Here is a 24,381-nt window from a genome sequence, read left to right as displayed (position 1 = left end):
AAGGCAGATGAAGGGACTACACATAGAAGGGAAGAGAGATGTAACAGCAGGATGCATTAGTGACAGAGAGAGGGACCAAAGGGTGAATGAATAAAAGAAAGGCAGAGAGAGAGAGAGAGAGAGAAAGAGAGGGAGAGGATGAGGGAAGGAGCTCAAAACAGAAGGGAAAACTGACAGATATGAAAAGAGAAAGGAGGCAACAGTGTGTTACATCTGGGAGAGAAGGGAGCGCCAAGAATGAAACAATTCATCCTTTCTTGTTATTGGAGGCAAAGAAAAGGACAGGAAGGCAGCAGTGCACCACGGGAGTTCTGAGGTATTTAATTGGAGATGAGGAGTAGCAGGTTCAAAGTGCACTGAAGGAAATAATTTGATGTTGAAGGCGGACTTTCAACCATGTCCCACTCTTAACTTGAGATATGAAATGGGAAATTTTGAGGTCTGTTTCTGTGTCAAAATCACACTGACAGCACAAATGAACAGAAAACCAGCCTCAGGCCATCCTCACTGAAAGATGTCATGTAGTTTAAAACATATGGCTTGTCTAAAGTGGTATATTCTATGGCTCTAGAAGTTGGAAGTGTTTTGGTTGGTACAGTTTGCTCCAGACTGATTCCTCAGTAACAGCTAGATGGATTGTTCAGATTCAGATGTTCATGTCCCTGTCAGGATGAACTGTATCAACTTTAGTGATCCCTTAAAGATCAGATTTATTATTTTTGTGTTTTATATCAGTCTGTAGATTCCCATTGATGTTCCTTATTTATTCAAATGTGCACATTCAAATACCCAGACATACATGCTTTAGAATCAAAATGCTATTTTCCTAAACCCTTCTAAAACCCTTTTCTCTTGTGATCTGGCAAACCTTTTCCAATGAGAGTGTAGCTAAATATATGCCCTCTAGACCTCCTGTGGCTTTGTGACTTAGTGAGCTGCAGGTTTGTGTCTGTTTGAAAATGCCTGGTGGTGTGATTGAACTACACACATAGACAGAGGGCTGGTGACACACGCAGTGAAGAGGATAAAGAGTGTGCTTCGGCTGAATTCACTGAAATCCGCCCATGCGGCACCTGCCCACAGGATGGTTTTTGTGCTTTAGAATGTAATCGCCGTGAAACAATCAAAAAGATTTCTCTGATTCACTGCTTTGGTTTCGCTTGTAGACCGCTCCCTCTCTCCATTCACTCTCTTTTGCTCGTTCGACCACTGCTGCTGTGTCTACCTGTTTGAGCTGGAGATTAACTTTATGTTTTTACAAACAGCAACCGACAAATCCTGAAATGACGGTTTGATAATAGTAAAATCATCTTCCACCTCCAAGCCCATATCTTCCACAACGCTTAATCACTCTCCGTGTTTACACTGTCACTGAAATTGTGTACTGTGTGTCTGTGTGGGTTGAGGGAAGGGAAGGCATTAGCCCTCTAAGGTACATCACTGCTTTTCACAAATGGCTGAGTGGGAGTTGTCATTTTAAATGATAATGTGGATGGAATCGCCCTTTAAGTTTTTTTCCTATAACACTATCATCAGTTCTAAATTCTAGTTTGTTCAGTATTTTGATTGAAGCTAACACACTAAGCCAAGATGGGGAACCCGGTAATCATTATACCTGCTAAACATGAACAACAACATTGTCATTGTGAGCATGTTAGCATGCTCAGCATTTAGCTCAAAGCATTGCTATGCGTAAATATGTCCTCACAGTGTTTGAACCGGTGGTTATACACTCATATGATCTAATGGTTTCAGTTATGAGCGTTTAATGAACATCAATTCCCTTAAAAGCCTTAAACCATTGTGGGTTAAACACCACTAACACAAGGGGTGAGTCTTACACAGAGTGGAGGAATCACATGTGCTTCAACATGTCTGCAATAAGAAAAGGACAGAAAAGGTGTAATTTAACCAAGCTGTACTACAGTATGGCAAATGTTCATGGCAGCTTTATTTTGTATGCCAACAAATTATTTGTCATTCATCTTGTTTAAGCAGCATGAAAGCTTGGAGTAACAAGTACTCTATACAATGCAAATTTGTCTTAATATGGCTAGTTGAGACTGTTTTATATTTTCAGATTGATCAAAGAAATTCACTGAGATGCAGCAGAAATGACTGGATCAGCAGCTAGCTCGAGGTGCAGCCATAACTTTGGCTTTCTATACTGTAACATAATTTAACCTGAAAGTTCAATCAGTAATTACTTTCCTGTTCTTAAACAAGCTAATTTCTCCTGTTGCTGCTAGAACCACACAACTTTATCCCTTAAGTTGTTTCTGCTCTTATTCCACATTCCTCATGTCTCCTACTTTCTCAGAGGCATTAAACGCAAGAGCAGATATGCTACTTCTTTAACTTCATGCTAGATAGCTGTATGGTCTGGTGAGCACCATTTTCCAAGCCTAATAAGGAGGCAGAAAGGATTAAGAAGAAGTCAGTGCTTCGAACACTTTTGCTTCTCCAGTTTCATCCACTGCTCTATTATTATTGGCTAATTAAAAGGAGGTTGGCAAACACAGATCGAAGCATGGTGAATCTGGAAACAGACCTTGGTGCTGCCTCAGTCCAACAGTGGCTCAGAGCAGAGCAGCTGTTTGTTCTTATGTGATGAAATGTCTGTCTGAGTTAAGGTGTTATTGAGAATTATTCACACCCCGATTCATGAGAAACTGCCTGCCTCTGGTATGCCTGCCCACATGAATACGCTCAAGCCGAAGGTCACATCAGGGAGCTGGCGCAGGGGCAGGAAATAGCAGAGACTGGCCCTAAATATTTCAAGTGTTTAGTGATAGCTTCAACTTGATAAGACCTTGTTTTGTGTTTTGTGGCAAGATAAAAAGAGACAAATCACAGAAATCAAATCTTCTGTACTATCTTTTATATAAATGATACAAACATTTCCTGCTTCCTGTTTTCCTGCCTAGAGTTTAGAAGGTAGAATCAACTCTTATTTCTGTCCGTTCAATATAAAAGATCTTTCAGACAGCCACTTGGTCTGTGACGCTGTATTTTTGAAGCAGCTAGTGACAGATCCAGTTAGTTAAGACCTGTATTATGCTACAGACTGGTGTATAATTCAGTGAACTCAGATAACCAACTGATGAAAGTAGCTCCTATTGGCTATTATCAAGGTGAACCACTATCAACTCAGATGGCAGCAAATAGCATGGCACATTTACTAGATGTGTGAACAGCATCCCTCTTCTCTCCTTGGCACTGTCACCATTACCAAAGCTAGAAGCACTGGAACCGAAGGATCCAGTAGTAGCAAACGGTTATTGGAAACGTGCTACCACAAAGTGTGGCTCCGTCCAAAGATACACCCTGAGATACCAAGAAAACCTTGTGAAGAAGCACATGTGTGCTGAAGCCGATCACGTATTGATCTTTTGTTTTCAGGAAAGTGGGAGCCACAGAACAACCATGGGAAAAATTAATTACTCCAAACTTCTGTAATATGGCACATAATGCAACCGCTCGAGGTGAGATGGTGGAGGAGAGCTGGATATATCGGTCCTATACGCCAAACTGCCTGTTTCAGCAGAAGCTCCTCTCACTCTTCCTAAATCACTGTGAATTAATTACACAACCAGAGATTTAGGTGCCAACTGCCACTGTGCCGATAGCATCAGTGAACAGACTGCCCTTTGAGCTAAACACGGGTGACAGAGATGGACGAGATACAAGAGAAGAGTGAAGGAGAAAAAGAGAGAAGGGGCTGACGAGGAAACTCATTAATGATGGGAATCAATAAAGGGTATTACACCTATACGTACATGCTGATTTACACTGTGAAGTGATTTGTTTTAACGCTTCAAATAGTCTGGACTGAAAGGGTGATCTCCACCTCCCTTCTCGTCGCCACCTCCGCAAGCTGCAGGCTGATGCTGTGACAGAGTTGATTTGAATCCATTTTGGCTCCTCACTCGTGTGACTCCACTTTATCCTCCAAGCTGTCCACAGAGTCCTGTCAGAAAGATGAAGTTTAGCCTCCACCACAGCTGTTACAACAGATTTTTTTTTTCCCCCCATTTTCCTTCCTGTGGGCTGTGGTGTCACACTGGGATCTTTCTTAAGGCTTTGTCTCTCTCTGTACGTCTCTCATTCTCCATCCAGCTCTCCCACTGCTGCTGCTGCATTTGTCCTCAAAGACTTCTGTGAAGACTAATTAACTCACAATAAAGGATATTAAAGGATATCACACAGTATGTTAATAGGACCTATGACTGGCCTTCCCTGACCTCCTCTCTCTTCCCTTTATTTCCATCTTTGTGTGTGTTACATATAAAGCCAAGGGACATCCTGTCACAATGTGAATAGCCACTGTTCATCTCTGGGTACAGCTGTGCCCTCAGTACCCTTTTTGTATGACCCATATTCTGTCAGCAAAATGCCCATCGTTATGCTCCCCCTGACTTGTTCTTTTCCTGCTATCTCAGAGCTAAAATATTTAGCAAACTGCAAATTCAGTCTCTGAATGTGGAGGCTCAAGGCCGTAGAAAAAAAAATGATATTTGGTGTTCTGATTGTACTTTTAAATGTCGTAGTTCAATGTTCATGACTGAATTGCTAGTTAGACTGCAAAACAAGACAGACAAGGCAAGTTGTTTGTCTGTTACAAAGCAGCACTGTTTTTTTACCTATTAACCTTCAGTTTTTTTTCAGACTGTCAAACTCCAAAACAACTTTATAAGTTGTTAGATTGATGTAGAGTGCAAGTCATGGACCCCAGTAGAGGGTGACTGATGAATAGCGGCAATAGCGTCTCCATATGGCCATGACACAGTTGATGATTGATGGTATTTGATCATTTTGGTCTTATACATTTATAAATAATAAAAACCATGACACTGGAAAATATGTGCAGTTGGCATTAGATGCACATCGGCCATCTATCTTACAGCAAGCATACCTAATTGTATATTCAGGCAGTCCTGTTAAAAAGGTAAAGTTGAAAAATGTTTAAAAAAGTTTACTGCCACGTGGTTGCCCTGAAGTTGTCAAGAAAGTGGTAAATATCAGTGAACTGTGTCTTGCTATATGCTGCAAGGACACTAAAAATGGTGGCAAAGCCTTAATGGAACAAACTCAGGCCCAAGTGGCTTTGTCAGAAATTCTGTTACAAGACTTCATCAAAACATAGCCAAATCACAGGCCTGTTATTGGCATCTTGGCAGACAGTTGGTGTTAAATTCTGTGATGGACTTCAACCAGCCCGATCGATGCCTCTCCAGGAGGGGACGTGATTAGACTAACCTGCTACTCCTCCAGCTCTCTTTTCCATCAGGAGAGGAAAACATTCACAGACACTTACTGTAAACGCATACACTCACACAAACACACTTAATGTAATCACATATACCTGGATGCACGAACACACACACACACACACTCCCACATACACCCTAGAGAAAATTGGATGTTTGAGCTGTGCTCCAAGTAGCACTCAGCGAAAGTCAAGTGGTGACTCAGCAGACAGATAACAGTGAGGGAGAGAGAGAGCAGAGAAATCTCCCCCAAGTCGAGCTTGGGAGGATGCATAGAAATAAGGAAATGATTTCTTCAAAGTAAAGGTCTTAAGGAGTGAAAAAAAATGATAATCTAGATATCTTTTTGATCATCATGTATCAACCCTGGAATTGCCTGTCTGTCTCATTTTACTTGCACATTAAACCCCCGATCTGTTGCTCATCTCTCCAAGGAAACACATCATCGTTATTTCTTTATGCACTCACATCTCCTGCCACATCTGGTACTCAGTGAACTTAAATACTAATGTCTGCCACCATCGCCTTCTCTTCACGCCCTCTTGTTGTTTTCTCTCGCTCGTATTTCTTTCGCTTGGCTCCACACTCTCTTCCCTTCCCTTCCTCTTCTCTCATTAGTTCTCTCATAATGAGATCAGTGCACTTGTCCATCATGGGGTCAGTCAAAAAACCTTCAGTTCCCTGCTAATTTAACCCCTCAGTTGAACAGATAAGGCACATTACGCTTTTGTCTGTGGAAGGGGAAGCGGTAAATTTTTAATTGTATTTCTCAGTATTTTCCTCCCTAGATGTAATTCATTATATGACATTTATTGTGTATTTATGGACACTTACAGCCGAGTGCTCACAGTGCAACTCTTTTTCCTTTTTTCCCCCCTCACGTCAACTTGGCTGGTGGGTGCAGCTGTTTTATTTCGCAGAATCAACCGCACACAAACTCACACATCATTCAGCCCTCTTTTAAGAAGAGCCTAATTGAAAAACTACGCATGTTGAGGGGGGCAGCGGTAAGTGAGATTCATGATGCTTCGTGGACATGAGGTCGTACATCATAGTTTGTGAGGCGAACGACAGAAGTTGCCATTATTGGATCAGCACTGCTTCATTAAGTCTCCACACGACACAGTCTGCCACTAACGCCTGTGGACAGAGGGAGGGAGGGAAAGGAAAGAGAGAAGAAAAGGACAGACAAAAGCTGGGAGGGAAAGAGGTGCAGAAGAAGAAAGAGATAGAGGGAAACAGACAAGATGAAGGAAGCTGAGAGCGGAGTGAGCGAGGAGAGAGAGAGACAAAATAGCTGTGTCGAGAAAGGGGAGTGTGATTGAATGCGAAAATGAAACACTGGAACATAACCACAGCCATCCACAATTTTCTGTAATTCAATTTAGTGATTGTTTCAGGCACATAATCTCATGCAAGAATTGGTAAGTGAGGAAACGATTCATGAGCCATAATGACCTGCAGCTTCCTGTTATTACTGCCGTAGTCAACATTTCCACAACAGCTCAGGGAGTCTGTTGGCAACTCCTTTGACAGATCATTGCATTCACATTTCGGAGGTTAATTTCCATCCAGCCACCTGGGCATTTGTCGATATTGTTTCATTGACAAAGTATCAGGAGCAATAAAGTTTAAATAAAAATTAAATACTTCATTGATGGACTCCAGATTCCTTCACTGTGTTGTCGTTACAAGAACTGTGAGCCTCCACTGACAAAGAGATGGTGCTATCTGGTGGCTGCACTGTGCATCACATCTTGGCACAAGCGGCACATTTTTTATTTTTGCTTTACATGGGACTGGTTTCTGTGAAAGGACATCAGACTGTAAACATCCCCATGTACCTGCACAGGTGTTTTCAATTATTCTGGCTTATTGGGCCTCTCCACATGCCTACTGGATACGCTCAGACTGCACTTCATCTCTTGAGGTCTAATTAGCCACATAAACAGCTGTGTTAACAAACCAGGGCTTTGATTTAGTATTTTTCATTTTAAATACTAAAATGCTGACATTAACCTTGTGCCCTCCACAAATGTGTACATGCTATATTAGCTGAATGTCTTACCTCAACATTTCAGGGTATTCCTCACCTCATGGACAGAGTTTGTTTCTCTAAAACCTGCATCTAAATTAAGTCACATTCAGATTCTGCTTATCAGCACGTTCTCAAAGAGATGAGGCACTTATCTCGGTCTCAGTTAAAATCACCTCATTAGAAGCTTCAGTGGGTAGGGCAAACAAACATAATGTGCCGAGATATCCAGAATTGGATTTTAATGAATAACAATATTGATTGGAGTCACTGAGTGCAATGAAAAAAAAAATCTGTAACATGTTGGACCAGTGTTTGTGTCTGTAATTGTGTTCACTGAATATGAATAAGAGTCATTTTTAAAGTTACAGATATAGATTTAGTTTAAGGTAAATTTTATGGTAAATAAATATGAACTTTGTAGCAGGATAAAACAATCATGGCTTATCATAGCAAGATTATGGGGCGTTTTTTTGACTGTTAATTTTGGTTGTTAATTGAAATTTGGGGGAAAAAAAATTGTTGTAAAGTTGAAGATCATGTGAGGTGATGTCCAGGCCTGGCAGAAATTTCTTCAGGCCCTTCAGAACCTGGCCCTTACAGCTCCCCTTTGACTTTCTGTCACTGTCCTTGTTGTCTCATTAAGGGTCATCCCAAAACATTTACCTGAGAGCTGAAGAGGGTAAGAAAAACCTCCCACTGCACGTCTGCAATGAGGCTGACCTTCAGATCGTTTTGAGGAGACGTTGAAGTCTCCACTAGTTGTCGGCCACCTCAAGGTAATGATAAAAAAAGTCAAAGTCTGGTCAAGAAATACTGATGCACAAACACAGACACAACCCCACATAAAATCACGACTTGTCATTTTCATACTTTTCTTTCTGTACACAGTAAACAAAGAAGATATATATGCTTAGTTTTAGAGGTTCTGGTAGGCCAATTTGGTTGTTGTTTGGGCCTTCATATATAACACATGATAGAAGTGTTCTTACCAAATCCTCTCCAAACTGTGATTACTATAATTAGACAGAGCAACTTTTAGCTACAATATGAAATAAGGCATCTTAAGCAAATTCTTCTTACTTCAGTTTGCTTGTAAATTTTTATTACATTTTTTATTCATAACAGCAAGAATCAAATATAGCAGGCCCCATGAAAAAATGTGTCAGGGACAATATTTCTTAATCACACACACCCATCAAAATTGGCACAGCACACCACAGGTTATATTAACTACATTCAATTATTACATGATGTTGTAGTTAATAAAACCCCAACAAACACATTCCTGCCAGTTTCAGAAGGTACGGTTTCCCCACCTCTATTTCTTTTCCGGTTGCGTCTCACACTTTTCATTCAGGTGAGATTATATTTTATGGCTTTAGACTGTGACAATCCAAGGTTTTCTCTACAGGCGCCTTCCAGAGGAGGTGGCTGGCATGCAAACAGAACACATCCTTTCAGGGGGCCCGGAGCAGTAAAACAAGCAGAAACAAACTGCTGCAGAAGACAGAATACATCATTTTAGCACTACAAGCAGAGAAAACAAACAACAAATGAAAAAAAAAAATTCAGTTTACATTATATCATAAACGTAAGCATGCGTGCTTGTAGGAGATGAGAGATGACGAAGACGATCGGGACAATATTTCAAACTAACGACTTAATGACCAAACCACGAAACAGTATTTCAATCTGAAATTATACTTAAATTCTGCCTGATGTTGAACTACATTCCTGTTTGGTCAGTTTCATCTACTAGAAGCACAGCTTACATCAACATAAAGAACATACTTATAGCTATGGTGTTTGTGTTGCATGTATTTTAACTCTCCAAGTGGTAAAACTTTAGTGAGTATATTTTCAGGAATCTTTTTTTTTTCTTAATAAACCACTATTCTATTTTTGTATTTTTTAATATATATATTTTATTCCATTACATTGAGAGAATATTGTATACTGTAAATACATCTTTCTGTGTAACATGTTTTCTTATTCAATATTACTGTTGTGATTTTTTTTCTTTTTTAATGGTATATGTGTTTAATTTAACATGCATTCCTCTCTGAGAAAAGTAAAGAGACAGGAAGTGTTGTGGTTGGTTGGGCCTGGGAGGGCGTGGCCATGACACACAGACCTGTCAGTACAGGCAAGTTGGGGGACCAGACAAACCCAGTCAGGCCCTTACGCTGGAGGGTAGTGGACGCCTCCTCCGGAAGGTTACCTGGCAAACTACAAGCTGCTGACAAAAAAGAAGAGCAACACTTGGCCTTTTCTGAAAGGGGTCGGAGAGCGAGAACTCAGTGACCTTTTGATGCAAGCAATTTTGTTCAGCCTTTCATAAGATTTTTTTTTGTTATCCTAGCAAAATTCCTTGTCGTTATTATTTTTTTTTTTATTCAAAATAAGATCTCAATATACATGATTCTCTCTTTTTTGACTATGTACAGAAGTGCAAAAAAGTCAACCTTTATCACCTTTGTCGCCTCGAGATTCCCCACCCCACCCTGGCTGTTTGCTGTTTGGCTAAGTAAGACATGAGTGTGCAGACTCACTTCCTTACTCACCGCGTTCACCTGACCCCGCCAGCAACGCCCCCAAAAAAGTGATCAAATATGCAGCTTGTTTTCCAACATGGCCCAATTTCCAGGGAGAGTAAAAATATTAAAACAATAGTTACTATTTGAAATGGATACAGTAGAAAATAACATCTTTACTCTAAACATCTAAGAACTAGATTTTTATAATAGTCTTTTTTTTTCTTATATGACTAGTTACAAACCTTACAATCATTTAAAATATTACTCAGTTATTGGCGATGGTTGCCACAGTGACAACTTAGCCTCTCAGTTCTATTATTTCATCACTGTTAGATACTCATATAAAACATCTTTGTTCAAAGAACACAAAAAAGACTAGAGAAATGAACAATATGCATACAGTTCAACAATATGCATAACGTAGAAAATATTGAGTTTACAATCATAATCATACTAAAATTAACATTACATGGAATTTCAGGAAACTGTGCATGAGGAACACGCAAACACACACTTTTACCTTATATTCATTATAAGAAAGATAAATAGAATAAGCAAAACTAAAAATCGGAACTAAATATCAAAATGTCATCCAAACAAAACAAAGAAAAACACTCCTCATCTAAAGGAAAAAATACAAGAAAGTTAAGAAAACACTGACAACAAAGTGACAATTACATAGTGCTCTGTGTGTGTGCGTGTGTGTGTGCGTGTGTGTGTGTGTGTGTGTGTGTGTGTGTGTGTGTGTGTGTTAATATGGCGTGGATTAGGCAACTGGATGGTTCAAAATGGCATGTTGCATTGTGCTGACCCGATGGTACATTCTAAGGCTTTGGATGAGTAATACAATCGTGTTTTTTTTTTATTTATTTATTCTTGCCACTTTCCCTGTACTATCCACCAATCAAATATGCCTGAAGAACACCCAGAACAACAACAAAAACAAAGAGTTCTTCTAGAACACCTGCTCTTTACACCCGATCTTTCTTTGGGCTTGCACGATGCCATCCTCACATTTCCAAGAATTTTGTCCCACTAGTCCACCTACAATATCTAGTAACAGTGACACAAAAAAGACTTTGGCTGACTATCTGAAAACAGTTCTCAGGTAGACGTATTAAACAAATGTTCTTAAATATGTTAGACTATATGTACACTACACTGAATCTACTTAACCATAAAAACAAATCATGGCATACAAATCACATATCCATCACCAGCTGCACTATCGATTTTGACGTCTGTCTCACAGCAGTTTGGATAGCAACCGATCGCCCTGTTGTTTCGAAGCTATTAATCACAACATCTTCATCAGAGGAGAGTCTTTGGTCTCTCGTGCTGGCCGAGACCCCCCCCACACACACACATATGACTCATCTGATGTTTAGAGTCAGTAAACTTAATGATGATGGAGAGATGTCTTTTCCTGTCTAAACGACAAAGCCAAAGAAAAAACAAAAACTACTTATTCAGTAGATTTGAGTAAAGCAGACAATTTTGGGAAGGTAATCGGAATCACAGGTAATGACAGGGCATGACATTGGACGCTGCATGCTGCTGTCCAAGAGAAAAAACAAAAACAAAACAGATTTATTAAAGGGAATTGTTGATTTTAACACTTTGTAACACTGCTTAAATACCATTCATGTGTTTTGAGATGTATGGCACTTTGCAGGGATGCCTGCAAGGTTAAAGACATGTGCTTAAGAGATAGAAAGGTAGGCTACAAAGGTTTGAAAGACACCTCACAGACATTCAGTTGCTATTTTGCCTCTGAGTGCACTCGTGTTATTTCCCTTGTCACTGGTTGTAACAAAAATAAAATCATAAAAAAAACAAAACAAAAAAATCATTGTGCATGCATATGTGATTCAGTCAGATTCTCTTTTACCTTAACTGAAATACAAGGTGCACTATTGTGTAAACAAATCAACACATTTAGGTCAAAGACCAACAACCAATAAACAAACAGAAGTTGTGATTCTTGGTCAATGGACGTACCAATCCAGCCAGTTTTTTTTTTTTTTTTTGATTTTCGCCACACATTTACGTCATGTTAACATTCAAAGTGTGTCCGGTGAATAAAGGTAAGTTGCCTCTACGGAATGAAAGGCAGTCTTTAATGCAAATTATGTTCTTTTCTGATGTTGTGTAATAGTGTGCATGAAGTACACATGAAAACAATCCTAACAAACTGTGCCTCCTATGTTAACATGCAGATTTATTCCAAACCCAATGAGATTTGGTTCTTTGTTTTGCTCTTGATGTTACAGGCATGAAGGGTGATCGCTAATCTTGGACTCCACGTCAGCACGCTCCAGTTCCCTCTGGAAAGAAGGGAGCGTAAAACACGGCGACTCAGATATGAAGGAACAGAACAGAAGCTGTTAAAAAGATTAGTTGAGATGCTTCTTTTTTTAAACCAGACCTGTAAAAAGCATTGTTTTTTTTGTTTTGTTTTGTTTTTTGTTTTGTTTTTTTTTGTAAGAGTCCAATATCGATTCAAATCCTAAGCTTCTACAATATCTGCACATTGAAATGGTATGGTTAAGGGTAGGGAAAGATTGTGGTCACCTTTTACAAACACAGTTCCAGAAAAAGTTGGGACACTGTGTAAAACATAAATAAAACCTAATCTGCTAATCTGCTAATCCTTTTTGATTTATACTGATTTTGAAACAGTACAAACACAGTGTTTTCATGAATATATGCATATTATGAATTTACATTTTACACAGTGCTGCACCTTTTTTGTAATCATGGCTGTATGATCAGAAAGTCAGAAAGTCACTGGCCTAAACAAGAGTTAACCAAGAACTAAACAAGCATGATAATTATGATAATTAATAAGCTTTAGAGGTGCTGTTGCCTTTGGCCAGAGCCAGACTGACAGGATCACCATATTTCAATTCAGTTCAGTTCAGTTTGTTTATGTAGAGCCAATTCAGCACCAAACAAAAGTTATCTCATGACACTTTCCAATTAGAGCAGGTCTAGACCAAACTCTTTAATTAAATTTTGTAATACCAAGAACCCAACATTCCCCCTTGGGCAAGCACTTGGTGACAGTGGTGAGGAAAAACTGCCTTTTAGAAGGCAGAAACCTCAGAGCAGACGTCGGCTCTAGGTGAGCTGCCATCTGCCTTTCCAGTCCTGAAGCTTAATTAACCAGTTGCTGCATGTACAGTAGCTTCAAAGTTTATTAAGTTTATTAAAGCTTATGAAAGCGCTATCAATCATCTTTTTCATGTGCCTCTCAGAAAGAAAGCCAATAAGCACACTTCCCAATAGATGAATAAAAAATTGCAAGCTCCTGATCACTCAACCTTGTAAGTTGTGGCATTTAGTTCACATCACATTTTCAGAACATCTTGAATGAGACATAACAGACAATGCTGGTCCTGTATCCAATAAGTGTGTGAGATCTTAGAAAAAAAAAGTGCAGTACATACTGTTCTGATTGAGACTCCTACATCTGGGTCACATACTTGTGACTAGTCAGATGGTCTGCAGATATTATTGGAATCTGATTAAGAGGGGGATGGAGATATATGGGGGGAAAGGAAAGAAGTCAGAGAGAGAAAGAAATAAACAAAGGAGACAAAGAAGGAGAGAGAGAGAGAGAGACATTTGTTGAGACAAACAGAACTTCAGTCTACACTGATAATACAGACTAGCTTTGTTATTATCTAAACAATCACAGTATCAGATGCTCTGAAAAACTAGCAGAGATCACAGATGAGTCTTGTGCAGCATTCATGCATTTTTCATTAAGAGCCACACGGGAATCATGAGATAAAAAATAAATAAACAAGCTAACAGATACAGAAACATCAAAAAGCTGGTACCAGAAGTGAAAAGAGAGACAGAGAGAAGGCAGGAGAAGAGCAAACCTGATTGGCTGTTGCAGTTGCAAAGGGAACACTTGTGGCAGATGTGGTGGCTGCAGACACAGTGGCTGGAGTAGCACCGTGCATCATGGGTACTTGGAGGGAAAGATCACACAGGCAGATTTAAAGCTTTTCACATCAACACTTCATTTGTACGTCTGTCTATAAAATGCTTATAAACATGAGAAAATTGTCTGTTTAAATAGCTTGAAGAATCAAATCTGTTATCTGGTGATATTTTCTGTTCTTTCTAACAATCACTCAGACGACAGACGACGAAGCAAAAGGAACATCGGCAGAAATCTTAAGACTGGTATTTAAGTCGCAAATTTGGAGAGCAATTCAGATGGCTAAAAAGTCTTTTTTACAGTCTTTGGCATTTATACTGAACTGGCTTATTAACTGGCTTTTGTTTTGCCTTCTTAATGAAGGAACACAACTAATAACTACTAGAAATATGTCTCAACAACAGCTACATCGACCCCTGACTCCACTACCAATCATAACTCCTCATGTTTATATGGCATGTATAACCAGACAGTATAATGAGGTGCTCTGGAGGTTAGAGAGCTTGGGATGGAAGTATAATGAAGCAAGGGTCAGGGGGATTTTGAACTGCAACAAGCATTAGGTGACAGACAGAACTGTGACAGAGCAAAAAGGGGGTTCATTCCATACCACAAAGACGTACCGCAGAGTTTAATAACACACATCAGCTTCCAATTGAAATTACACACAACTAAATTCAAAATTGCAATTGACTTAAAATCAGCCACGCTGTCGACTGCGTTGGAAAAAGGTTACATACGCCGTTTTGGGTTAAAGTCTAAATTCACAAAATGGAGAAAGTGCTCACGTTATATGGTGAATTGAATGACACGCATGTGACTAAAATGGGCTAAAAGATAATCAGTAAGGAAAGCTGGCACCTACCAACACTTGTTGCAGGTGTCATGCACAATATCGAGCCTGCCCATCATGCATTGCAACAGGGAGTGGAGTGATTAGGGAGGAGAAGAAATAAAAAAAAAAAACATTACAAGTGTTATAAAGTCAGACATACTGGATTTAACAAACTGTGCACCGAATGTTAATCTGCTAGCTTCAGTACAAGCTGATTCTGTGCTATTATTGATTATTAGTAATTACACAAGTAATCATTCCTTTGCTGCAACCACACATTCTGCACAGAGGAGGAAGTGTTCACCTGACAAATAAAGCTCAGTTGTTGAAAACTCTCACAGCTCCATTAAACGGAAGTGCAGATTAAACACTATCAGTGGTCTCATTTTCCTGTCAGCAGCGTAACAGCTGCTTGGTAGTTTTCGAATGACCTGTTTTCAGAATCGTCAGAGTGTGCTGCAGTGACCTGACAGTTCAGTAGTTTGGGACATATGAGGATCTGAGTATCCAAATCTCTCACAGAGGGGAATCGATGGCAGGCTATTCTTAGGCTGTCAGATGAGAATATGGGACACAGTGTAAGATGACTACGCAGTGGCCAGAGAAGAGCAGCTCAAATAAGCTGTGTGTGTGTGTGTGTGTGTGTGTGTGTGTGTGCTGCGTATACACACATACTGCATATTAAGGGCAATGCGGTTGAAGTGGAGACACTTTGCACTTTGAGTTTGATTGACTCAATAAAATCTCTCTAAACTGTGTCAGCTTACTGTCCACCGGCCTCAAACCAGATGAGAGAGCAGGAAAGTTGATAGAAACGTCAGCTGAACACCTGTTTCACCTCGTTACTCTGCGCTCACAATAATAAGCTTCCCAAGCCTTTTGCTCTCCCTGAGCGCTGCCGGTCAGGCCTATCTGACGGGTGGAGTTTGTCGGGACTGGATGTAGCCTGACAGGAAGTTCAGCAGACACTTTCTTTTGCAATGTTTTGTTTTTGGGATCAGTTTTGATTTACAGTTGATTATGTGAAATTATATGTGCCCACAATAGATCAGCAAGCAGAGACGATGCAGTGAAGGACAGCTAATAGGAGAATACAAGAACTGAAACTTGTATTCATTAATAGTTTCAGGAGAGTTAAGTCATTAATAATACTGATATGAAGAGATACAAGGACTGATTTTAAAACAATATGAAGTTGATATACAGCACTAAAAATCTTTTAGTGTGGAAAATAGCCATATCATTTTAAAACAACAGTTCCCCTAAGCTACATCCATGCTGTACGAACATGTCACGAGCGATGAAATCACACAGTCACTCAGCCCTTTGCTGCTGAAGCCAAAACATAATCAGGGAGAAACTACGTGTGATCTGACAGCCAACAGCAACAGGATAACTGCCACAAAAAACATGCTAAAGAGGGCTCAGGCCTTACCTGATGGTATGAAGGCAGTCTGCTGCTGAAACTGCATGTTGGCCAGGGCCTGTTGGTACTGGAATACACCAGCATTGAACATAGTGGTGGCACCGTTGGCTTTTTCAAGTGCAGGTCTCTTTGGTAAAGGAGGCAAGACCGGGGGGAGCCCCTGATGAGGGGACAACACCAAAATAAAGGAATGGGAGTGAGGGAAATCAAAGGATGGTAGCAGTGACATTCAGGACAGAGAGAAGAAAGAATTTCATTAGAAGATTAAGTTGCCCTTCCAAACAGCTATTACAAACACTGGCAAGCAAGCAGTGGACTACACTACATCTGTCAGAGAAAGACAGCACAGTGGCGCTAGCTGACATACTGTGACATCTATCTCTCTCGTGATGATAAAAAAAATAGACCTGAGCACAATGTCACAATGTGATTTTGAATAATAAAGTACAAAAAATTCATTACTTTTCAGACTAATCTTTCTGTAACGATAATACCAGCTATAATAAACGTTGTTGTCTCGATTGTTGGACCATCAACAGAAATGACGTAGTTAGAGAAAGCTGCACTGCTAGCTCCATGATAATAGTACACTATAAGCCATGTTAAGACTGTTATGACACCTCTTCAACAATTACACATGCAATATGGGAAATGGCTAAATCATGCAAAGACTACCATAACTTATTAGAAGCTAGAATATTACACTTTCATGCCACCAAATATTTGAAAGGGAGATACACTTAAGGTGATGAACTGAATGAATGTGAAAAATGTAGAGGATGTGAAGTCCTTTTCTTTTATGAGTTCCCTGATCAAGATTCAAAAGGGTGCTTTATCACAACATTTCATGCTACAAAAGGCTACAATCAGTTCATCACCCCTCAGCGTTTCCTTAGTTCAGATCAACAAAAGCTATTTTATTTTAGAACTGCATAAGTATATCTACTACACCACAGCTACATGCCAAGCTAAAAGGTGAAAGGTCATAGTACCAGGTCAAAAGTTGCGTCGAGGGGTCGCTTCAGTGATTTGACAGCCGACTGAGTCTTAATTAGCAGGCAGCGAGCACATGATGGCAATGGGCCAATGGGGTTCAAGCGCATTAACATAAACCAGCAAGCGGAGGTGCATCATGGGGGCAGCAGTGCAGTGTGGGTTGGTGAGAAAAAAACAAACAAAAAAACAAACAAACAAATACAAAAACAAATCATTGGAATGCAATATACAACAATAACAAGACTAGGGCATGCACATTAATGGCTGTAAGGTTACTGAAAAGAAATATGGCCCTCAGCGTAGTTTACTGTCAGGAGAAAACTTCTGCTGTTTCATGAGCTATAACTGAGTGCAATGGTGTTTTGGTCCAGAAAGGAGAATTAGCAAATTAACCAGACTTATTAAACTCAAATTTGGGGCTTTGGGGATTTGGGGATTATGTTATAAATATATGCTAAAAATTTTACGCAATGTAATCAGTGCTCAAAAAAAAAGTTAAAAGAAAAGTTACTAGAGATGCACGATATGTATAGTTCCGATAAATTATTGTCTAAATTATATGAAATTTATGCGATCAGCAATTGGTCGATAATAAAATTATTGCTGATAACTAAAGCCGATGCTAAAGACAAGTTGCTTTCATTGACTTAACGAGAGCAGCATCTGCACACTCACAAGGTGTGCACTGTTAAAGTTGGTTTGCGACCCAAAGTTGGTTTGCAAAAAGAAGGAGAAGAAGAAGAAGAAGAAAGTGAATGTGTGGAGGTATAATCTTGCAACTTACTATGTAACTTTATGGAATTATTTCAAGGTGAAATGTTCAAGCTGACCCTCATTTCTGGAATACCAGCTGTACAATGACATTAGCAGTACTTGACTGAGCAAAACCTTACTGGAAAAACAAGTCTGAAGTTAACGGATGTCTTCTGTCTTTTCAGCAAAAAAGTAAAAAATAACTGTGACTGTGAACAACAAAATATACAACTAACAAAGCAGCAAAACAAGGAGGAGCAGGAGCAGAGGAGCAGTAGGCTCAGTCACATACTACACTGCACGATTGCTACAGCCTGCTGCTAATAAAGCCCACATCCACTCTGTGTCTTCTCAGTGTGTATTGGGTCAGAGCTGAAGGGAGACTGAACGTGTGCTGGGAGATCGAATAGAAGCACAGAGCGGAAGAAGTTGACTCAGACAACTACATCCATCCAAAGGGGAAAACCAACGCTCTTATCCCCAAATAAGAGCGTTTGTAGTTTGGCTCAAAAGCCAGATAGACCCAGGACATGTTCAATAAGCCCACACCGTCATTAGAAGAGCTTAGTGATTTGTTTTAGTTCATCACATGAGAAATCGATTTTTACATGGCCTTGGAACAGCTTTATGAACTCTGCTCTAGCTCAGATTTTGTTGTTTTAATTGAGAGTAATTCTCTCTGGCTGCACAGGACTTGGGGTGCTACGATACAGTAAAGGTTCTTTATCGTGAGTCCTTCTTCCTGTTGTAATCTGTGGACGGACACCTACCATGGCTGCAGCAGCCGCAGCCTGGTTGACTTGGTGCTGGGCGGCTTTGATCTTGGCCTGCAGGTGAGCCGGAGGGTGAAAGTACTTGCATTTCTCCCTTGAACAGCGGCCCTTAATGTAGTCCATACACACAGTGACTGTGTTGTCATTGGTGTCAATCATAGTGCTGTCTGCAGGGTGGGCAAAGCGACAGTCGTTCTCCCCACGTGTGCAGTTACCCCGCTGGTATTCCCGACATACCTGGTGCACAAAAACAGACAAATAAACTCACATTATGCGACTGAAATATTGTTTACATGACACTAAGACTTTTGTGAACCACAAGCAGTAGAAGCTGTTGTGAAGCTGCTGCTCACTTTACTTCACATCCGATGAAGCAATCAATATGCTCAGTCATTTCACAACTTGACAATCACTTTACCAGGCTGCGCTAACCAATCTTAATGACAGGTTCAGCCATTACTGTTGATTGATAAGCAGAGCAGGGTGTAACCAGTGTTTACAGGTTCATCAATCACACAACGTTTATCCATTATTCAGATGAGCTGTGTTGTTGTTCTCCCTCACAGAGCCAGAAGGGGGCAGCATCTGCGTGAACAGTTGGGAGACTGACTGCCTCAGCCTGAATGAAGGTGCTCAATGAGGCTCATGGGAAATAACAGGCTGGTTACCCTCAAGGGAGGCTGTGGTTGACGTAATCACCAGCCCACACATAATCACACACACACACACACACACCCAAGGTGGGAGCACATATAAATTATGAGACAGCATTTTTCCCAGAATTAAATTTTGACACTTAAAGAGCTGTGCAATAACTTAAAATCTCCCTCTGAGCACATTCAGCCACTGCTGTGTCTGAATTGCATCCAGAATCCTATCCTACTCCAAATGAAATGTAATTTCATGGTATGTTGTATTGATCAATCAGTTACTGCAATAGAGCAAGCTATTTACTAAATGTCTGTTTACCAGTCTCTCTGTCTGCGTGCATAAAAGATTTGATTTGTGGAGAAATGGCTGCCAGGCAAAAGGCCACCAACACCGTTATCTACGAGCTAACCCTGCAACGTCTCCTGTCATGACAGCTCATCATCCACAATCACCGACCTGTGTGAGCAATGGAGCAGGATTCTCTCTCTTTCTCTCTGTCTTTCTCTTCTTTCTCTTATGTATCTCCCTCAGACACGCAAACATTCACATATGAATGTACAGCTACACGTGCACAACTACACACACACTAATTCCCAACTACTGCCAGCATCACCACTGCTGCTACTGGTCTTTTTTTTTTTTTGTTAAAAGAGAGACTGCCTTGTTGTCAGGCAGATGTTGGAGAGGCGGGTAAGGGAAGGAGGGAGGGAGGGAGGAAACAAGGGAGCGAACGGAAAATATAAGAGTGGTTGCTGTTGAATAAAGAGTAAAGGACAGAGAGATGAGAATCAAGGGGACAGAGTGAGGGTCGCCGGGGATCGAATGAGCGTGGCTGGCATGGGGAAAAAAAAATTGGAGACGAAAGGGAAGACTAAATGGAAGCAATTTAATGTTCTCTGCACCAGGTGTGGACCAGTGTGTTTTTCTTAACAGCACTTAATCATGCATTAGAGAGAGCTAAACCAGTGGAAGTGCTTAGTTAGACAAACAAATACAGGGCCTGTTAATCATATTTCTGTCCCCATGGTTACTTTCCCTCTGGGCCATTTACATCACCATGGCTGCAGGTAAGCAACATATGACTTTATGCATGCTGAAAGGCTGCAATATAGCTCCATAAGAGAGAGAGAGACAGAGAAACTGCTGGTATATTTCTCAGGGAAAGCAGTCCTGCAAGTTGTCTTCTAAAATGGGCATTTCTCTCAGCCTCAAGGAAACAGCCTGTAACATGTCTACTGACTGCTGTCCACAGAATTCCAGCTATGTTTATTTTGAACGACACACACTAGAAGCTAAAATATGGCTGGCTCTTTTCTCAAAGATATTTTTAGCAAAACCCAGTTCCTGACAAATTAGGCTAGGGTATGAATTCTCCCAATCGAAAAGCTTCACCAGTAGGCAGCACTGACCACTGGGCTGAAATGTCTCGAAGGGAAAAGCAACGAAAACGAGCAGATTTTTTTCTCTGCTGCCAATTTTTGCATTGGCCAATAAATATTTCACAAGAGTTTGTGTGTTTACTGGACTCCAGTGCAGAATGCTATCAATCCTTTGCCAGCCAATCGTTTCAGTCCCAGTCTGAATCACGACCTGCATGTTCTTCTTCAACGAGCAACAGCTCTCAACAACCTCTGTAACATCTTCTCAGCAGTCACCACACCTCTATGAAATCGAATCACCACTTTCTCTTTTGTTTCTGTTATCTTTGTCTCTGCTTGTCCCAGTTCCCTCCCCTGATGACCACAACAGGTCTACAAATTGATTTCCTATCTCCCTCTCCATCTCTTTTTCCTGTCATTGACCCACTCCCTCGCTCTGCATGTCGTCCACTCGTTTGTCGAACCCAGAGACTTCCTCAGCCTCACCCCCATTAATTACCCAGCTACCCAAAATTACATTTTAAAAGTAACCTTCCTAACGTTCTTGCACGCCTTCTGCCTGCCTCCAACGATTTCCCCATTATTCCGCTGCAAGTGTTTCCCGGGCGGGGCTGCATAATGGATGAGATTGGCTTACTGTCCAATTAATGATTATCTGAACACACACAGCTAGAGGAGCTGCACTCATCAGGTTTCAAATGACTGATTGCTTTCATGGATGAATTAAAGATTATTCTGAAAATTACACACTGGGACAGTATAACTTAAGCCTGTGCCAAACAATGCTGTCTCCTGCCTGTTGATGGGATGCAGCATCGACAACAGTAATGCTTGTAGAGAGATACTCTCATTAACGTCTCTTTCTCTTTGCTTAAGTCGGGGTAATGACTGTATTATGGTAATGGGATGTAGTTACTGTAACAGAAACTGTGTACCAGATACATAATTAAAGTCTACAAACAGAAACTGTTGAGGCAAGACTTTCCAGCCGAGGCCTTTAGCATTCAAACAGGCACAACCCACTCTGTTTGCATTGCTGGGAAAAAGATCCTGACTGGGTCTAATGTTTATTAGAGTTTTGTTAATCTATCTTTTAATCTGTGACTGATATGAGAGTGAGAAAATAATTATGTAAATCCTCTCTTCTGTGTGATCTGAGCGGTGTGCTGTCATATTTTCCCTATTTGTACCTGCCTGTGTGGATGTGTTTCTCACCTCCAGCCTGTCTGTCCTCATGAGTTTCTGTGCAGCAGCAGCAGCAGCAGCAGCAGCTGGTACAGGGACACTGGGATTGCTGGTGACCAGTACAGGGGCGCTGGGCAAGATGTCAGCAGGCATCAGGCCGGGCGACACAGGGCCAAGGTAGGGGTTAAACGCAGCAGCCGCCGCCGCAGCAGCATTGACATTGGTTGCAAGGCTGGGTGTGACTGAAAACATGGGCTGTGGGCACAAACAAAATGAGAGAGCTGGTCAAAAATTGAGCAAAACTATTTCACTCATATTTCTCCCGAAGTCTATATATAAAAATGTTGACTATTTAATTACATCTACCAATAATCATAAAGCCATCCTTCCTTACTCCTACTCACATTACCCACTGAAGATATATGACAGGAGATGGGTGAAATAAGAGATGTGTGCAATTAAAGTACAGCCAAGCAGAGGATAGGAACTGTGTTTGGGGATGTGAAGGAAAAGAAGATGGCAAAAATAGACAATTAATGGGCTTATATCTGAGGAAAAACAATGTCTTCTTTGATGGCTGTTGTCTTTCTTTTGAGAGAACACATAAAGGAGGCCTGCGGTCTGCGTGTGGTGTCAACTTCTCCCAACGTGGATCAGATGGAATCACATGCTTCATACATCAGGGATCACACACACATGTAGGAGTAATAAGTATGGGGGATGTCAAACTGTGTGTGTTGGGGGGATGGGGGGGCACGAAACTATAATGTACTGCCTATATGTGTTTCATGGCAGTTGGAAAGACACAAAGTCCACATTCTCTGAGAGGGAGGCTAAGGAGTATCCAAACTGACACAGCACACTGCAAGTTTTCCCTGCACGTTCCTGACCTCAGCCCCAGTCTGAGGATTGTCTCTTGAGCCTCTGCCAGCATGACACAGTGAGTAATAGAGCAGAGGCAGCCAAGGCTGGACAGCTACATTCCTCCCAAAACCTCCTCACTGCTCTGGGATGATTCAGAAAATCAGGAATAATGGCGCAGTCTGATTCTTCCTGCGCTGCCCTCTGGAATGTCTGACGAATTGTGACCTATCACGAAGTAAAAGTAGGAATGTAGTAGATGTGGCTCTCTCAAGGTGCTCCGAATGGGATGTTTGCAGCTCAAGGTTAGGATGAAATAGGCATGATTTCACCGAAAAGACTCAAAGCCATGATGTTGTAACAGTGCAGTGATGTCACCCTTCAAAAACTTTGCGACCCTGCTAACGTCCTTCTCTGGAATATCTTTTCACTTTGTATAAAACCTTTTCCAAAAATGTTACGGCACTGCAGATTCTTGCTACAAAATCAGACTGACAGAGTGAAAACAGTTACGTTAAACTGAGCACATACACATACAGGAGCAGAAAAAAGATCGCACCGCATGCCTCCTGTCAGCATTTCGCATTGCAGCGTGGACGTGATGTTTGTGGAGCTTTTTTTCCCAGACAGTCTTTTAGTTACAAAGACTTCGCCTTTTACATACCCTCATACAAAGTGCACATTGAAGTGTACATCAGAAGTGAGACTGAACAACTCTACTGACTTTCTAAGAATTAAGTAGAAAGATAAAAGCAATGCAATGATCTAGAGCTGTGTTTCCATGCTAAGTAATGATTTTTATTATTTTATTTTTTTTTTTAAAAAAAAAAGATGCCAGAAAATCCTGTTTAATTTAAAAATAATGTGCAATAAATATTTAAACATGTCTAGCATCAAGCTTATTCACACACTGTACATAACTGCCAGGCATTTAAAATTTACAATATCTTATCTCCTGATTCTTTTATGAAGGACATTAACCCTGTGCTATTCAGCAGAACCTTTCGAGCCTGAAATTTCATATAATGTACACGATGTCTTCAAAAGAATTCATTTAATCTTGATTCCAAAATAGTTGGGATGCAAAAGATTGTGTAAACATATGATTGTATAAAGGATAGTACTACATGGGCTCAGGAACACTTTGTGTTGTCAATAAACACAGTTCATTTGCACATTATGACATTGTGCTGTTGTTTATGTTATGCAAAATTGGGGTTGTAATAAACTTTCTTATACAAAACTTATAAATAAAACAACAAAAAAAATTACAAAGGTACTTTATGTGGAGTGACAACACCACAAGAAAGGTCACAAACATATATAAGTATGTATAATGATATATAATAATGTCATTGCACATCCATTCCCGTGGTGCTTATTTGGTTTATTTTCATTTATTTTTGAAAGTCTGCACCAAACAAGCACACCAAATTTCCTTGAGGGAAGACTTTGGTTTTTTTTTCACATGAGTGAGTGCCTGACTGCCTGACTGACTGCTACAGTAGAGTAGATAGATATAATTGTAACATAGGCTGTCTGCCGACGTCAGCTCTGTAATAAAAAAGCATCATGGGCCCCATCACTCATTACAGTCAGCTGTAATGGGCCTTAATTACTTCAACCTCAGCACAGTTCCATGCGTGAAATGAAAGCACTCCCCTGCATACATGGACATAGGGGTCACAGCTGTAGATGAAAAAATCCTGAGAGAGAAGC

General features: G+C 40.5%; 1 protein-coding gene across 11 annotated transcripts in view; it reads right to left on the bottom strand.

The window, feature by feature from the left end:
- Positions 1-8,388: 8,388 nt before the first annotated feature.
- LOC124059364 (muscleblind-like protein 1) overlaps positions 8,389-24,381 on the bottom strand; it is a 65,242-nt gene continuing 49,249 nt past the window's right edge. For 5 of the 11 annotated variants that reach the window (XM_046389292.1, XM_046389303.1, XM_046389294.1 and 2 more), the window contains 8 exons: positions 21,832-22,056; positions 18,584-18,823; positions 17,057-17,110; positions 16,074-16,224; positions 14,669-14,704; positions 13,739-13,830; positions 13,298-13,371; positions 8,389-12,172 (listed from right to left, as the gene is read on the bottom strand). In XM_046389292.1, coding sequence (XP_046245248.1) covers positions 13,315-13,371; positions 13,739-13,830; positions 14,669-14,704; positions 16,074-16,224; positions 17,057-17,110; positions 18,584-18,823; positions 21,832-22,056 — 855 coding nt within the window. In that variant the 3' untranslated portion in view covers positions 8,389-12,172; positions 13,298-13,314. The remainder of the gene's footprint in view (positions 12,173-13,297; positions 13,372-13,738; positions 13,831-14,668; positions 14,705-16,073; positions 16,225-17,056; positions 17,111-18,583; positions 18,824-21,831; positions 22,057-24,381) is intronic. The other 6 variants (XM_046389296.1, XM_046389297.1, XM_046389299.1 and 3 more) reach the window with 6 other exon arrangements.

The sequence above is a fragment of the Scatophagus argus genome, chromosome 5, assembly GCF_020382885.2.
Source record: "Scatophagus argus isolate fScaArg1 chromosome 5, fScaArg1.pri, whole genome shotgun sequence".
NCBI classification, from domain to species: domain Eukaryota; kingdom Metazoa; phylum Chordata; class Actinopteri; family Scatophagidae; genus Scatophagus; species Scatophagus argus.
Note: the sequence above shows the minus strand (reverse complement) of the source record. Positions and strands in the feature narration are given on the sequence as shown.